Source organism: Tenrec ecaudatus, chromosome 15, assembly GCF_050624435.1.
Source record: "Tenrec ecaudatus isolate mTenEca1 chromosome 15, mTenEca1.hap1, whole genome shotgun sequence".
Classification (NCBI taxonomy): Eukaryota; Metazoa; Chordata; class Mammalia; order Afrosoricida; family Tenrecidae; genus Tenrec; species Tenrec ecaudatus.
Window position 1 is genome coordinate 13,390,928 of NC_134544.1, and position 17,987 is coordinate 13,408,914.

A 17,987-nucleotide genomic window follows, 5' to 3' on the forward strand; every position below is an offset into this window, starting at 1 on the left:
CTGCTGCTTGGAAGTTTCTGAAGGGCTCAAAGAAAGGCCTACAACAGATCTGAGCACGGCTCTTTATTCACTCTGTACCCTCCCAATAACAACGGAACATAACCATAATACCATGGAGTATGGAGGAAAACAGATTTATATCTGTGAGCCTGGAGAAGAGGAGCACAGTGCCCTTTTGGGTTAGGGAGGGGCTCTCTGCACAAAGGCAGACGTGGGACAGGCCTGTGACAGCTGAAATCCCCATCACTGGTTGAGGAATGTGTAGGACACATGATGCAAGCAGAAGGGTTATAGTGACTCTGCTATCACTGCCAAAGAGACCACAAGCCATCAGTAAATGTCAACTACAGAGCCGAGGGAAACATGAGCATGCAAATACACACACAGAGTTCTGACCATGAGATTCAAAATTCAGCCTTTAATGTCTGAAATGTCCCTTTTCAACTAACAAGGTCACCTTGAGTTCTAGGCACAGTAGGAAGTCGTCGCAAAGCAGGTTTATAGGGGAAAGGAGAAGGACACTCTACATATAGTGAGGACATCTCCTAGGGAGAGGAGAACCGTCCACAGAAGAGGATGCAGTTGGTCTTGGTGTGCTGGATGAAGAAAAGGAAGGGGCGGTCGGCACAGAACCTGGGGGTTCTTCGTGCACAGCGCAGTTGAATCACAGCAGCAGTGGCGGCCGCTGCCTCCGTGCCCTCCTCGTTGACCTCCACAAAAGCCTTGTGTGCCACCTTGGACACAAACAATTCTTTCTTTTGTGACATTCCAGAAAAGTCTGCCCTGCTCCTGTCAAAGGCATCAACCATGCCCAACGTGGGGAGGATCTTCTCCAGGTCATAACTTTCCTCCAGCTTAAATGTAGGAAGGAAAACTTCCACCTTTCTTTCCCCCATTGTGTCAGCTCTGGTCCATTCCAGAAATCTCTCATACGTCAGCTGGTTTTCCACCTAGAAGAAGAGAGTGGAGATTTTAAGAATGAGAGCAGTTGCCGAGTAGGACATTCAACTGTGATATTAACACTCTCCATCAGCATTCTGCAACATGGCGGCCACAAGCCAAAAGTGCCCATCCGGGCTCTGGAAAGCTGAGTGTGCAAATTTAGATTTGCATTTTTAATCAGATTTAATTCATTTAAATATTAGATTTTTTAGAAACAAAATGTGGTATGCCCAGTATATACAACGGAGTTATAATTTTTTTGTTGAATAAGCATTACAGATTTTGATCACAAGGGATGATAGAGTAAAGCAACCCGGGTAAGGAGGAAAGTCCCACGCTGAGTGAGAAAAGGCAGCCCACAGGACCACACATTGCAGATCACACGGATAAAAGCTCAGACTCGACTGTATTTGAGGTTGTTTAGATTTGGATGACCGGGTCGGACAGGAGGGCCATGACACAAGGTAGAGAATATGAGCTTTCTTGTGAATGTGACGAAATAGTCTAAAATTCACTACTGATATTCACCACAGTGAATATATTGAGAACCACTGAATCACATGTGAAAATAAAAGAACTATATTTTATGTAAATGATATCACAAGAAAATTGTTTTTAAAACAGCTATTTGAGACTAGAGGTTATGCAGTTGGATATCTGAGACCCAGAAAGCACAGGAATGAGAAACCTTCCATCCAGATGATGGTATTGCTTTGGTATTCTTGATTTCTGAACTCTAGACACTGAGTCAAAGCTGTCCCCTAAGGGAGAAACAAGTTCAGAATCCCTCAGTGAGAGGACGGCTGGACATACATCAATACTGTCAAACCTGCTCAGAGACATCCAAAGTTTGGCTGCCATCCCGAATCTAGGATCCATCCTTCTTGTCACTCGTATACCACCAATCCACTTCTTTCTATTGCATGCATATCCCTAAATTGTCCCCCCCTCATTGCTGTATAACCTGTAGTGCAATCCCTTTCTGTAACGTATGTCTTTACCTGTAATTAGTGGGCTTGCACTCCTCCCAAAGGTATACAAGCCTGGATTAGAAATAAAGATCCCCTTCTGGCCTCAGCCCTTCCCTTCCTGTCCTCTGGTCATTGCTCCCCTGTTCCCTTTCCCCTTGTCCTCCTTCCCCTCCCTCTCTCTCCACGTGGACCACCAAGCAGGGCTGAGGTGAACATGCTACCATGAAATGCTATAATTTCATGCTACGATGAAATTATTTCAATATTTTTTTTATTTCTCGTGCTCTCTATGACTTTACTATAATCTTTATATATATTAACTGTACAATTGTGCCTATCGAAACCGTGATTAATTGGCGGGGGGGAGGTTGCTGGACTTTCCCCCACAAATGGCACCCAATGCATGGCAGTACGAAAAGAATTCTTTTGAGTTATAACTCATGTAACAATTGTACGGCCCCACCGGAATGTCGATTGAATCAGAAAATTGTGTTTAGTGAGGATCCGATGTGGGGATTGGCAGATAAGTAGTGGAAATAGTGAATGAGTATTTTAAAGAGGACAATGGGGCAAGTTAAAAATAAACCTGAAACTTATTGTACTTTGCTCATACACTTACTGAAAAGACAGGGCGTAAAAGTAATGAAGAAAAAGATGCAATGTTTTCTAAAAGTAGTAAAAAGATATAATCCATGGTTCTCAGAGGAAGGAACTTTCGCTCTAGAGACCTGTGAAGAAGTCATTGGAAACTTAAAGAAAGCATGCAGAGATGGGGAGAGTACCCCGTGGAGACATGCTTTCTGTGAGTTCCTGTTAAGATGGTCTAGTACCCTTGCAGGGGAAAGATAAAGGGGATTATCAGTGTGGTGAGAAGTCTTGTGTTTATTCAAATCTAGAAAAGCAAGCTAAAGTGTTTGTAAATTTAGGGGATGAAACTTTGGGAAAAACTGAAAAAGAAGGGATTGATTTATTATCTAAAGCCTCCAATTCTAAAGGAAACCTCTAGTCCCCTTGGGGACTGCAGCCTCTGTAGGTTTAAAGGTGATAAAGTACTAGAGGAAGCGAGTCCAAGACCCAAAGTGAGGTTATTAAACAATCCCAGGAAGCTCCCTTGCTTTCAAAGGTGGGGGAAGCAAAGAAACAAGACCATAAAAGTGGTGAGAAGCATCTAAGATACCCAAACTTAAATTTGATGAGAGGCAGGAAGAATGGGTATCAGACAGATGAGAAGATTTTAGACAGAGCTGAGAAAACTAAGCCTGAGTCAGAAGGGGACATCACAGTAAAAACATCTGCTCCCCTGCTGGAATTTAGTGTAAAAAAGACTAGAGATTGTAAAACAATTGACCAAGCCAGTGCTAGAGGTAGAGAGATTAGCTCCAAAAATATGCAAACTAAGAGCTAACACAAAAGATGAAGTTCAGGAAGTGGAGCTTCAAGGTATATGGTAGAGGAGACCAGCTTAGAAAACAGAAGCAAAGAGGCAACTTATAGGAAATCACCTTTACTTTCAAGGGTAGAAAGGGGGATAGCAGAAGAAGGAGATTAAGAATTTAGAATCTCTTATCCCGTTACAGTTAGCAGACAGCCATGTGGGAAACACCTCAAGCAGGCAGTCAATGATTATGGCCCAGACTCCAATTATGTGATTAGCACGATAAGGTTTTTAACAGTCTGAGAGCTGGTCCCCTAATGACTGGAGAGTCCTGGCAAACATCCGTCTTTACCCTTCAGAATTTTTACAATGTTGTATGTGGTGGGCTTTTACAGCCCATTCACAAGCTCGGAAAAATGCTGAGGATGGGATAGATATAGGAATTCATCAATTGCTAGGGGATGAGAATTATGTCACAGTTAAGTCTCAACTACAGTTTATTGAACAGACAATAGGACAGACATAAGGGGTTTGCCTAAGGGTCTGGGAAAAGATAATTCCATCAGAAGAGAAAAGGCCGAGTTACACAGCTATAAAACAGCAGAATCATGAATCCTATGCTGACTTTGTGTCCCAATTGGAAAATTATATTTCCAAAGGTGTAAAAAATGTCCAGGAGGTAAGACATCTACTGCATAAGCTATCTTATGGTTTCTCTAATAAACACTGTAAAAATGCCTTGTGTCCCTACAGGGAACAGGGCACGCTGTTAGATTATCTTAGAATATGCAGGAATGTAGAGACAGATGAAGACAAGGCCAACCTCAAGGAAGTTGCCTTGGCAAATTACACCAGACCTAGAAGAACGTGCTTCAGTTGCAGAAAGACAGGTCATCTTCCAAGAGAGTGTAGGCAGCAAAGACCAATCAGACTCGCCACAGAGAGCAATCTGTAGCCTGCATTTGAGCATGGGCCAGGGCCATTGAGATCAGGTTTAAAAGAACTTTGCCCCCACTGTAGGAAGGGAACTCATTGGGTGAGTCAGTGTCCTTCAAAGTTCAACAGTAAAGGATTGCCATTAGCAAAGGCTTCCCCGGCAGGAAAATGGAGGCAGGAGCTTGATCCAAGTCCCACCTAACAGAGCTCAGAAGGCAAAGCCTCTGCCTAACCCAGCAAGAGAATCTTTGAATGGCAGAAATCACAGGTATCACCCAATCTCACCAGACCTGGCCAAACAGGCAAAAGTCCAGCCTCTGTTCTCACTGCAGGAAGTGTGACTAACCAAGAAATGGCTCAGAAGCCCTTGTAGCAGCCTGTTGATTCCAAAAAGCAGGAGGCTCTTATTGAAAGTGTAATACAGTTTTTATCAGGAAAATTTAACCCAAACACTCAAAGAATTCAAATTTAACCCAAACACTCAAAGAATTCTGGAGTTAACCAGAGTTGTAAGGAAAAGCCAAAATTTGTGATTAAATCAGAAATTATTAAGAACTGCATTTGGGGTCTGCTATGTTTACTAGGAAAGTCCAACTAAATTCTCAAGGCGTTGCTGGAATTATTGATGAGCATGATGAAGAAGTTAAGTCAGTGATGAAATCTGATATACCATGGCTTATAAAGAAGAAAGATTGCTTAAGCCAATTTTTGTTTCCTTGTATTTCTAGAGTAAAAAATTTATACCTATCAGGAAAGAGTATTTGAGAAGTTTGACCACCTTTTAAATCAAGGGGTCTTTTGGAATGCCATTGTGGGGAAACAACAGCATCACCACATGGAATTAGAAATTGAAGGGAAAAGGTCTTTAAACTCTGGATTTGGGGTTATTTCCTTAGGGCATTCACAAGGGCCTAAGACCTGCCCATTAACTTCCTCCACATGTAACATGGAAGGAATGAGAAAAGTTAACCAGATCAGAATATTGCAAGATTGCAAAATCATACAGTGTAAGAAGCCTGAAGGGCAAAGCAGCTTAATTGAGCCTGTAACCTTACTGGTAAACTTAGAGAAAAATGTGTGTTTGGTAAGTTACTTCAAGAACAGCTAAACAAATTTATTAAGAATTTTTTCAGTCTTTCAAATCATACAGAGTGTGATAAGAAGTTCTCACAATTAGTTAGCTCTCTAGATTCTCTGAGAGCTGAGAGTCGATATTTGCATAACAATGAATTTTATATAAGTAGTTATACTGGTTCAAAGCCTAGCAGGTTAACTGAGCTTGCTGGCAATGCTTTGAACTCTGAATTGCTAAAACAGAAGGGGGAGAAGAGTAATCTTATGTAGGACAAATTTCATTTGGTCATTTTAACCAAAAAATGTTCTCCTTATGGAAAGCTTGTAAGAAAAACAGGGCACATAAACACATTTTCCCTTCTACAGAGAAAGCTGGTGCAAAGAAGTCCCAAGAAGATGGAATTTTGTGTGGGATCCAGGTCTATTTGTCACCTGGAGAAAGGGCTATATGCATTTATGTTTTTGCAGAATAAAGCGAATGGACTCCCCTTAGAAGGATGCAATCACGTTTGGAGAAAGATGAAGAACATGAAGGAACCACAACATCTTAATCATAATTCTGGTTCCAGATTGATGACACCCCAAAGGGAGGATCTATTTGTTTATATTTTCACAGGCAAAGGGGATAGGTGTATTTCTCTTCAGCCAGCAAGGCCCAGAAGAAAGGAGGGAAGCTGATGCGTGATCTGACCCTGTCCTGCTGCTGAGTTTATCCAAAACATCAGGAAGACCTCGCAGGGATGCCTAAGAACGGTGATCACGCTCGCTGACAGCTGAGCTATTTCTTCCATTGCTGATGCTGTCTAAGGGACACGCTGGGACTCTATCATAACTGAACATTTTATACAATAATGACTGGACTATTACTACAGACTTGTTTTTCGGAAAGATCAAGATTTTGGACTTCTCAATTAATGCTATAATGTGATTGGAATGTAACTGACTTTTGTATAACCCCCTGCCCATATAATAAGACATGGTATGATTGGGATTTGATTAGGAAACATTTACAAGGGTTTAAGGGAAAGATTTCATTAGACGTTGATCAGCTAAAAAAGGATTTTTCTATACACTCAAAGACAAGCTTGAGGCAGCTCCTGGCTCGGATATGATTAAGCAGTTCGTGAATGGCATGGAAGGGTTGTAACCTCGAGCTTGGGTTAAAGTATTTCACATAGCTTATGTTCCAGTCTGACTATTTTACTTATCATCATAATTTTGACGCTCGTAGTCTTGTGTCATTTCTGTAGGAAGCTAAGAGATATGAAGTGAGACCATGTTACCTCCGTATCACTCTTAAATCTTAAACTTAATACAGAAAGGGGAAATGTGGGATACTAGTACTGAGGGAAATAAAACTGGGACTTATTCCCTGACTGGGATGGAGGGAATCCAGAAAACTAGTATTCCATGGCAGGAAGACCACCACTCTGGTAGTTGGAGAGATAGTCCAAGGACATTTTCCTGTGGTAGTCTATCATTTCCACAGTTTCTCCCCTTTAGCTATGCTGCCTTAAAGTAAGCAAATGGTTGATTCTATCTCCCTATAGAAACAGACATTCCTGTTGGTTCTATTTTTTCTTGCTGGGGCATCCAATCCGTCTTGTACCTTCCTCCAATAGTGGGTGCGCATAGGAGGACTTTATCCCCCATGCCTGAACTCAACATGTTTGCAATAAGCCTGAATTTTTGGCTATATTAATTGGATCATGAAGTTTTGCCTCGACAGCTTTCAATGTATAGAAAATAAGCATGATACCCATGTGGCTCTGTTGAATTTTATATATAAAACAAAAGGGGGAATTGTGGGAAACTCAAAGATTTCTCCCAAGTTGGCTCCCCAAAATATATGTTAGACTTAGGTCACTGCTTGGAGCTAATGGTAAATGATTGACAAGTTACCTTCCTGAAGGCAGTCAGTTGCCAGAATACTGTCTGGTCCCACCACAAGAGGGTCCCACTCCCTGCTGTTAAGGACAATGGGCTACTTCTCCCTAAAGGCCTGCAACCATTAGTCTTATCTCTGTAGGTGAGGTTTACACCCTACTGATAATAGTGTCTATGGAGATCCAGAGAACAGGTCAAACCTGCTAGGTGACATCCAAAGTTAGACTGCCATCCTGAATCTAGGATCCGCCCTTCTTGTCACATGTATACCTTCAATCCTTCCTCTTCCTGTTGCGTGTATATCCCTAGATTGTACCACTCATTGCTACATAACCTATAGTACAACCCCTTCCTGTGACGCATGTCTTTACCTGTAATTAGGGGGCTTTCATGGCCCCACAAAGGTATATAAGCCTGGGTTAGCAATAAAGATACCCTTTGGCTTCTGGTGAGCTTCCCCTTCCTCTTCCCATCCTCGATCCCCTGTTTCCTTTCCCCTTGTCCTTCTTTCCCTGCCTCTCTCTCCTGCCCTCCAGTCTCCCATCTCCATGTGGATCACCAAGCGAGGCTGAGGTGAGCATGCTACTATGAAATATGTCTGACTCCATTGCTTCAATCTCTCTTTTATTTCTCATGTTCTCTATGACCTTATTATAATCTTTACATATCTCAACCGTGCAATTGTACCTATAGAACCTATGATTAGTGATGGGGGTTGGCTTCCCCCCCACAAATGGCACCAAACATGGGACACAAACCTACAACCCAGAGATTAAGAGTCTCATACTCTACTTATTGAGCTAGTCAGGCCTATTGAACCCGCGATTAGTTGTGAGGGGCTGGCCTTTCCCCAAAAAAGGTGCAGTGGATTTAGGGGTTGCCATTTATCCTCATGCAGTGAAGAATACTTCCAGAATGACTCTGATGAAAAGCAATCAATCAATCAATCATGGTTTGGAAACGAAGTGGCTGAGCATCAGACAGAAGGAAGTTGGTGTAGCATGCCCTCCCCATGAAAGTGGGTTGGAAATGAAAAGTCTTAGCAGGAAGGATGCTAAGGAAGGAGAAGGTGTGTGTTCTATCCAGCGAGTCATAGGATAAGAAAATTATAATTTCACAACTTGACAAGTGGTCCTTTATACATTAACTTCTTGTCTCTGTCCATATCTCAGAAGGTAAAAAAGTAAGAAGATAAGACACTAACTAAGTTTGGCCATTGAGAAATGGGGAGTAGCAGGCACTGTGATTGAGAGTCTGCAAACACACTTTAGAAAATGCTTGTCAGACCATCTGCCTGGACTCCTGGGCATAGGACAGAGGGGATTTGAAGGCTGTAATCATTTGACAGGGACATGACTACCTCTGCCTCTTGCAGAGAACTACCAATGTTTTGGTCAGAAGCTGAACCCTTAACTCCTGTTCCACCTGGGTTCCTTATCCTCTCATTACCGTTTCTAAATCAGTGTTTTCATCTGGAAGCATGATGATCATCTGCAGCTCCTGTCCAGCATAGGGAAGCACCAGAATTTGGGTGAGTATTTCTTGAACGTAAGTCAGCTTAAAGGTAGATTCCTGAAACATCATCTGAACAGGTTTCTCCTCGTTCTGCAAAGGAAGGGACATACGAGAAGTTGACACGTGACAGGTGACGACACCTGGGGTGGCTGGCCGTCAATGGAGTTGCTACTCTCTAAGCCTAGAACACTTCCTCTCTGGGTTCTGAGGAACTTCCTGGGCTCCTCCTTTCTTGGCTTGTCTTCATGATATCAACCTTTGAACACCGGGGACCCGGGGCTAATTCCCTCAACTTATTTTCCTTGGAGTCTTCGCCAGTCTGAGGAATACAAGTAGGATTCCCAAATGCACAGCCCAAGCTGTCCCTCCCCATGGAGTCTAGCACACACACCTCACTGCACACATGCACTGGACACGGTCACGTTTCCCTGGAAGTGCATGACTGAACCCTTTGTGTCCCTTACTAATCTGCTCCAGAGCTGTCATCTTTCAGACGTCTTAGTGGCAAACACTTCTGGGGCAAATACTTAATCTGCTGTCTTTGGCAAGAAAGAAGTCAAAGACAATAGGTAAACGATTGAACGTACTTTTGTTCCAATAAATCCTTTGTAGTCAGTGAATGTCTGACATAAAAGTCTTTGGTAGAGAGAATTTTCTTTTATTTACAAAGAAAGAGCCTCAAGTGAAATTTCATAACAACACACAATCGATACACTTTGTGGCTCATATATCCTATGGTGTACAGAGCATCCATTGTAAACCCTGTCTAGCTTGTCTTTCTTTGCTGCAGAGAGTAGAAAAGGCGATAGGATTCCACATGATCGTGTAGCTACAGGAAACAGCACAAAGTCGTGCCGTCCAACCAGACAGAGCAGCAAGGTTTCCACAATGGATAGGCAGGGAGAACCTCAGAAGGAGCAGAAAGGTTTTGTCCTTTGCTTTTTCTTCCCAGCTGCATGGTGAGTAGGGAGCCTGGTGGCTCAGTGGCTAACACTTTGGACTGCTAACCACACTGAGAGCCATTCAAACGCACACCTGCTCCACGCTTCAAAGGCTAGGCTTTCTGTTCCCAGAGAGCATTGCCACCTCAGAAACCCAAAGAGGCAGTTCCTTTATGTCGCGTACAGGGCTGCTGTGATTCTGAGGCCTCGATGGCAGCAAGTTTGAGGTTTTGTTCCGGGCTGTAGGTGTGGTGTCTCACACACATTGCCGCAGGAGGAAGAGAGCCACATGCCAGGAATGAAGAGCAGGTGGAGAGCACGTGTGATGCCCTCAGGGAATCCCCCAGGTTCACTTCAGCCCACTCTCTGCCCCCTCCAGCTAGAGGAGACCACCTCCTGTGAGCTCACACTGTGGGGTGTGAATCCCACTCAGAAGGAGCAGGAGGCCAGGATGTGTTTCAGGCTGAGAGCAATTTGTGAATCCAAGGGCAGAGTTGATTATAGGCAGTCAGTACAGGGCCTAGGTTACCTCCTCCCCCCCCACCCCCCGGATGAGGCAGACAGGGTAGGAGAAGGATGGGAGAAGATCCCCAGGCTTGGGGCTAAACTACTGAGCTCCCTCAGGAGCCTATGAAGTCAGAACTCCTTGTTGTAAAACCACCATGCACAGAGAAACTGTTTGCAAAAATATCCTTCGTGAGTAAATGGTATTCACCTTGCTGGCTTTAAAGGGTCTTTCGTGCGTATGTTCTCGCTTAAACTGCTTGGCCCAACTTCCTTTAAAGTAGATGGCGTTGACGATAATCAGCTTAGTTAAGGAGTCAACTGAATCAGATGAGAGCACCTCTGTGATTTTACCTGTGTAGAAAAATGAAGGAGCCCTGTTGGCAGAGTGGTTATGCTGTGGAATGTGATTCCCTAAGGTCAGCAGTTTGAACACACCAGCCCCTCCATGGAAAAAAGATGAGTTTTTTTTACTTTCACAAACAGATACAGTCTGAGAAACACACCGGAGCAGTTCTCCCCTGTCCTACAGGGCCATTAGGAGTCAGCATCTATTTGATGGCAGAGTTGTAGTTCGCTAAAATAGATTTCTGATTCACACATTAGAAATGATATGTGCTTCTCAACCTTTCTAATCCTGTGACCCTTTAATACAGTTCTCCTTGTTGTGGTGACCTCCCAACCATACAATTATTTTCATTGCTACTTTATCACTGTCATTTTGCTACTGTTATAAATTGGGCAACCCCTTTGAAATGGTCGTTCAACCCCAAAGGGATTGCGACCCACAGGTTGAGAATCGCTGCTTTAGGGAGATCTTCGTATCACCCACAAAGACTGTGACAGTGATCTAATTTACACATCGGGCCTTTGCAGATATAATCAGGGAATATGAGCTCACACTGGAGCATGGGTGGGCCTAAAATAATACACCCATTGTCCTTATACATCGGATGAGACACAGGCAGACAATAAAAATTGCAGTTGATGGCTCTGGAAAGATGAAGGCAGAGGTTGGAGTTTTGCCTGCACAAATCAAGTACACCAGAGGCTTCTCCTTCACGCTTGCTGAGATCTGAAAGGGAAGAATCTGACATGGACCTTCAGAGTTAGAACTGCCCTGAAGACAACTTGACTTCACACTTCTAGCCTCCATCTCTGTGAGAGTAAATTGTTATGGTTTTCAGTCCTCTCATTTGTGAGACTCTGTTAGACCAGCACAGAAGAAAGGGTTTCCCTGCTCTCCCAAATAAACCATGTACATGAACCTTAAAATCAACGAGAGCAATTTGAAATAGAGCTTCGGGTTCTGGCAGGAGAAATATTACAAGGTGAACCAAACACATCACATTCAGAATCGATCTTTCCCTGAACAGTAGGTATGGACAGCGCAGCTGATCGAGAGCAATGACTGGGGCCTGTGACTTGAACAATGGTATTCTTTATTGTCCTTCTTTCTTTTGTTTTTACTAATAAGTCATTTTATGAGGGTCTTTTAAAGCTCTTTTAAGAATCCATTTATACATCTGTGTTATCAAACACATTTGTACATATGTTGCCATCATCATTTTCAAAATATTTTCTTTCTGCTTGAGCCCTTGGTATCAGCTCCTTTTTTCCCCCTCCCTTCCTCACCCACTCACATTTGTGGACCCCCGATAAATTATTATCATTTTCATATCTTAGACCATCTACTGTCTCCCTTCGCCTACTTTTCTGTAGTGTGTCTCCCAGGGGACAGGAGATTATATGTCTATCATTGTAGTCAGTTCCCCATTTCTCACCCCATCTTCCCCTGATGCTCCTGGTATTGCTACTCCCATTACTGTTCCTGAGGGGTTTATCTGTCATGGATTCTGTGTTGAGAGCTCTTATGTGTACCTGTGTACATGCTCCAGTCTGGCCGGATTTGTAAGACAGAACTAGTGTCATGATGCTGGGGGGTGGGGGCACGGGGGGCAGAGGAGGAAGCATGAAAGAACTAGAGGGATGCTGTGTATTCCCTTGGCGCTCTGCGGCAACCTGGCTTGCTCGTTCCTTTCCTGTGACACTTCTGTTAGGGAATGTCCACTTGTCTACAGATGGGCTTTGGGTCTCCACTCTGACCCCTGTCGTTTGCATTGATATGATTGTTTGTTTTGAGTTTTCTGATGCCTGATACCTGATCTTGTCAACACATCTTGATGGCACAGGCTGGTGTGCTTCTTCCATGTGGGCTTTGTTGCTTCCCTGCTTGATGGCTACTTGTTTAACTTCAAGCCTTTAAGACCCGTGATACTATATCTTTGATAGTCAGGCATCAGCAGCTTTCTTCACCACATTACTTATGCACCAATTGTGTTGGGAAGGTGAGCATCACAGAATGCCAGATTATTAGAACAAAGTGTTTTTCTGTTGATGGAGTGCTTGAGTAGAGACCCAATGCCCATTTGCTACCTTAATACATAATATTTAAATATGTATACATAGGCCTACGTCTCCATTGTTATATATTAATATATTTTCATATGGCATGTCTACATTTATCCCTCTGTAAATGTCTTTTGCATCCTAGTTCTTTCCTCCAGTCATTTTTACTTTCCTCCTCTCTCATTAACATCTTCAACCTTCACTTTGCTCTCAGTAAAGAAAGGAATTCAATGGATGGTCAAAGGGGGGATGCTGCGGCAACTGTTGAGAAGCGTGGACATTAAAGCCAGACTGTGTGACACCACCTCCCCACCGCCAGGCTGACGAATCACAGAAAACATGGGGGAAGGGAGCCACTGGTCAGTGTAAGATATGAAAATAATAATAGTTTATCATTTATCAAGGGGTCACGAGGGTGAGGGAGGGGGAAAAAGAAGAGTTGATACCAAGAACTCAATAGAAAGTAAATATTGAGAAAATAATGATGGCAACATATATATAAGTACGCTTGACACACTTGATGTATGGATTGCCATGAGAGCTGTAAGAGCCACCAATAAAATGATCTTTTAGTTAAAACGAAGACGAAGAAGAAGAAGGAGAAGGAGAAGGAGAAGAGACGGTGTGGATGTGCTGCAGAGCATGGGCACAAACCAGCCTGAGTCCCTCCAGTGAGGACTTTCTGTATTGTGCTTGTGAGAAAGAAAGGCAACATAGGAACAGAGTCAGAACAGACTGGGGATGATTCTGGAGAAGAGGTCCACTGAAGAGTGAAGGGCAGCCCAGAGACAGGAGAGCATGTCAGGGATGGACAATATGTCTGAAAAAATGTACTTAGTGATAGAGAGAACATAATTATTGCTGTTTGCAATAGGCAGTGTGTGAGGGAACTGCGTTCAGGCTGAGTATAAATTACTGTACCAGAAGGAAAATCTCTTTTCACCTTCGGTCTTCTCGGCTACCCAGGAGTTGATGTGTTTTCTGGACTTCTGTGCAGCATCAGCAAAGTCCAGCTCTTCCAGGTCTGCCTGGTAGAAGGTGCGGCAGGAATCTCTGAAAGGCTAGGACAGACAGAGCGACATCAGTGCACATCTACAGACACAATCAACACATAGAATGATCCTTAGGAAGCCCATTTCTCTGATGAAACAGCATCTCAGCAGATGGAGGAGCTGGGTGTGGTCTGTGACTGGAGACCGGAAGTCACAGCCCGCTCTCCTCTTGGTCTCTCCCACAGTGTACCTCCCCCACCATCGGTTATGCTGCTTCCAGTCCCTTAGTGAAAATCCATAGGCATGACTTACTGAGAGGAAGTCATAAGTCTTTTCTCCAAAGAGCTTGTTGGCAGTTCTCAGCAAGTACTGAGTGTCCGGTTTGTTGACCTCAGAGAGCAGCCACTGGAAGCCTTGGTGCACATCTGCACCTCCACCTCCGACTTTATCCAATGAAAGTGCCTGCAATGAAAACAGAATAACAGTACACATCTTCAGTATCCCCAGGTTCAAGAATTGGTACTGCCCTACACTACGCTCAGCATTTTCAGCACTACAGATCTGTAGTACAGCTTGAATGATGAGCATTTCATTAAAGATGGTCTAAATGTCCTATAGTATCCTTATCTGTTACTCTTCTAAGTTGTCCCTATAATCATACAGAGCAAGAAAACAGAATCTATTGTTAGCAGTAGAAATAGATTCATAAATGCTAACAGAATGACTGTGGTATTCACGCTCACTATGTGGAGTACTTTGACTACATGACTGCCCACCTTTCCTCCACAGCAAGTAAGTATTAGTTCCTGACAGCAAAAGCTGTGCTCCCTTTCCCTCCTATTAGATCTAGACTGGCCTTGAGACCTGCTTTGACCAGCAGAATGCAATTGATGAAACATGGTGACATACCTAGTCATTAAAACATACGTCAGCTTCCACGCTCACACTCTTTTGATCTAACCATCTTCATGGAAGACTCATGTGCGACTACCCCAGAAGAAATGACTCTACATGGAGAACATAGTCCCCACTCAATTGCCAGTCCCAGGGACCCTAGTTCTCAGAAGATCCTCCCTGAGCCTGCCAGCCAAACTATAAGATGGAGAGAAGCCACACGAGTGACCCCAATTGAACTCAAATTGAGCAAAAGGAATTTTCAGTTCACACACAGAACTTAAAAATAAGTTGATCATCATTATTTTAAAACAGAGAAGTTTAGGATATCGGCATTGCAGTAAGAGATGATACAAGTAGTAATTGTACTTAAAAGTGGAGGACTGCACGCACTAACTCATGTCTGAAACGTGTGGCGCTGTCTTAGGAACAACCTGACTGTCAGAGGCTGGAAGGAAAGCAAGTCTGTTGGCAGCAGGTGCAATGAAAGTGAAGAAATTACTAAGGAGCTGGACACATTAGGACTCAGGCCATATATTGGCATAAGAACTAAAGATCTAAAGATGTTATTACCTTTAGTAGTGGACAATTTAGAACCCCACCCCCAATGGATTCATAGGTTAGGAAAAGATGTCCACGAAGAATGCTCCAAGAACTGAATGACTTGTTTTATCTGTCAAGGTTGAAGTATGACTCTAAACCTATACCCTTATGACCTATACATCTCTTGGGGTCATCGTGACCCTAAAGGACAGAGTAGAACTACACCACGAGTTTCTAAGACTGTAACTGGTACAGCATGAGATGGGCAGATGGAGTGACTGACAGGTTCAAACTTCTGGCATCATCTTAAGTGGATGAGAGCTGAACCATCAGAGCCTCGGTGGGAGGGCACAGCACCATGCAAGGTTTCTCTGTGTGGGACTGAGGCGGACAGAAGTCGGAAAAAACTCTATGGCGCCATACAACCCAGCAACAACAGGATCGAATATTGAGGTGAGAAAAGGAGCTTAAAAAGGGATTGGTCGATTTTTAAGCAGTCTATGAAAGAACCATTTTGAACTCAAGATAAGCCGAGTGGAAAGTAAAAATGTTTGTTATTCCCAAACTCTCCAGCTGATAAACAACTAAAAGTTAGGAAAGCTCTCAGGACAAAGACCAAATCCTTGGCACTGACCTCACGGTCCAGACACCAATGTAACAGGGTCCAGGATCCAAACTAACAAGGACAGAGGCAGGACCTCAGAGACCCTCTTGGCCTGATCAGAGTCCTACAAGACCTTGACCATCACTTCTCAGTCGTTGGACTTACTGTGGTTGCCTGCATGTTGCTCTGGTGCAGGACATGCCAGTATCTGAAATGCCAGCAGGGTCATTTGAACAAGGTGAACAGGTTTCAGGAGAACTTCCTGACTAAGAGCAGACGACAAGAAAGAAGAGGATGGCCACTTCTGAGGGATTGGTCACTGATAATCGAAGGCACTGCAGGGAAACACTGTCGGATAGCGTGTCTGTAGATGAGCTCCTCGGGTTGGAAGGTATTTCAAATAGCACAGGGACACAGCTGCCTACTCAAAATGCATTCTCCTCAAAGTCATGTCAACCATAATGACCTGGGTGAAGTACAGCTTTCAGGACATAACATTTCCTGCTGAGGCATTACTCAAAATGGGAAGAAAGAGATGCACACATTCATTAAGAAGATGAATGTGAGAAGGGAGACGCTGGATAGGGCAAGATATGACAAAATAATAATTTATAAGTTATCAAGAGCTCATGAGGGAGAGGGGGGTGGGGAGGGAGGGGGAAAAAGAGGACTTGATGCACAGGGCTTAAGTGGAGAGCAAATGCTTTGAAATGATTAGGGCAAAGAATGTACAGATGTGCTTTATAAAATTGATGCATATATATGTATGGATTGTGATAAGAGTTGTATGAGTCCCTAATAAAATGTTTAAAAAATTTTTTTAAAAAGAAGATGAATATAGAACTTTTGAATCTAGGAAAACTGAGATGTGTCCAGAGTGAAATCACCAGTGCACAGATCAGTATTGGTGAGCTGAAATGGACTGTTCTTGACCACTCTGAAGCAGGCAGCCAGATAGTTTACTCTGTTGGGAGGGATAGATTCAAGAGGAATGGTGTCACATCCATTGGCAGAAAGATCAGTTCAAGACCTATCTGGAGAGTGCAATTCTCTCTGTGATACGACAATATCTATTCACATACAAAGAAACCCAAGACTACCACTAAAAATCAACTTTATACACCAACCACTAACACTAAAGAAAATGAAAGATTCTACCTTCTTCTTCAGTGTGAAATTGATCAAATAATCAAGATGCGCCAATAATTACTGGTGGCTGGAATGAAAGAGTTGGAAAAAGAGGAAGGGAAAGTTGTTGGAAAATATGGCCTGGTGACAGAAACGAAGCTGGAGAACACATGGTAGGGTTGTGGAAGAAGATCTACTTTACTGAAAATCAATGAGCTGGACTAAAAAGGAGGGACCAATTCTTGGGGAACAGAGGCCTCTGGGGCCCACTCTCTATGGGTAGGAAACAGGCTGAGTTACCTAGTAATAAACATGAGTGATTTCTTATAGAAAAAAGAAAACATTTCAGAGCTCTTATCACCAAGAGCTCCTGAGGAGGAAGACTGGGCTTTCTACTCCCATAAATAGTTACAGACCTCCCACAGGGGGTCTCTGTGGGTCAGCATTGACTTGATGACATTGAGTTTTGTTTTAGTTTTGGGGGGCAGGGTCAAAAACACAGATGAAAATTAATACCTAGGAGAACAGTAAATTAGTATGACTCACAGACATTACAAATAGTGACGGATCATAGAATGTTCTCTGTTCTCAAAGCAGAGATCAAGATGTACTTGGCTGCATTTCAAAGTCACTGTGGTTGAAAAATTTCTCTATGCTTTCAAATGCCAGACCACACCCTTGCTTTTGAGAATGGCTGAGCCTATTACAGCTCTCCCTCCCCCACCCCACGGCCAGTTTCCTACTGTGTAATGTATGTCTCTGTGGCTGGGGGGTAGAACAGCTTAACTTTCTTTTCAGTCAAATCTTACCCTGACCCATGATTCAGCTTTGACGTAACCCTTTGTTACTCACTAGTGCTTCTATTGCCCCAATGTGATCATAAAATCAATCTTCTGAATAAAGTGTCTACACTTCCTCCTAACAGATAGCATCCTGAGGAAGCCCACCACAGGACAATCTTGTCATGGGTAACAAGTTCTTTACTGACAGCTCCCCTACTTCTTTGCTACAAGCCATGCCATTGGGATGTGAAATGAAAAGACCCACTCCATCAAAATAGGCGTTCATTTGCTGTTGCCTTAAAATGGCTTTAAGTACCTGGGACATCTGGGCAGCTGTGTTCCCCTTTGCACCCATGAAGGCCATGGACAAGGCAGAGGAGATGCTCAAAGGTGAATAAAATATGTTTTCTGTATTATTTTCACCCAGCTTTTTAAAAAGGGTTAAGGCAAAGTTGCCATTGGATTCTGAGAGGGCGTCCATGATCTTGAG

At 43.4% G+C, this 17,987-nt stretch overlaps 1 protein-coding gene across 1 annotated transcript; it reads right to left on the reverse strand.

Moving 5' to 3' along the window:
* Positions 1-422: 422 nt before the first annotated feature.
* On the reverse strand, positions 423-17,987 carry LOC142427346 (serpin B6-like). The gene is made up of 6 exons (XM_075532603.1): positions 17,814-17,987; positions 13,859-14,008; positions 13,498-13,615; positions 10,357-10,499; positions 8,635-8,790; positions 423-950 (listed from the first exon to the last, which is right to left on the reverse strand). Exons 1-6 carry the CDS (start codon positions 17,976-17,978, stop codon positions 546-548), a joined length of 1,137 nt encoding a protein of 378 aa, XP_075388718.1. The 5' UTR covers positions 17,979-17,987; the 3' UTR covers positions 423-545.

Coding starts and splice junctions, on each gene's coding strand:
- LOC142427346 (XM_075532603.1), bottom strand. CDS start 17,978: ATGGACGCCCTCTCAGAATCCAATGGCAACTTTGCCTTAACCCTTTTT. Junction 10,500..13,497: donor GGTAGCCGAGAAGACCGAAG/GTGAAAAGAGAT, acceptor TTTTCTACACAG/GTAAAATCACAGAGGTGCTC. Junction 8,791..10,356: donor GACCCTTTAAAGCCAGCAAG/GTGAATACCATT, acceptor CTTCCTTTGCAG/AACGAGGAGAAACCTGTTCA.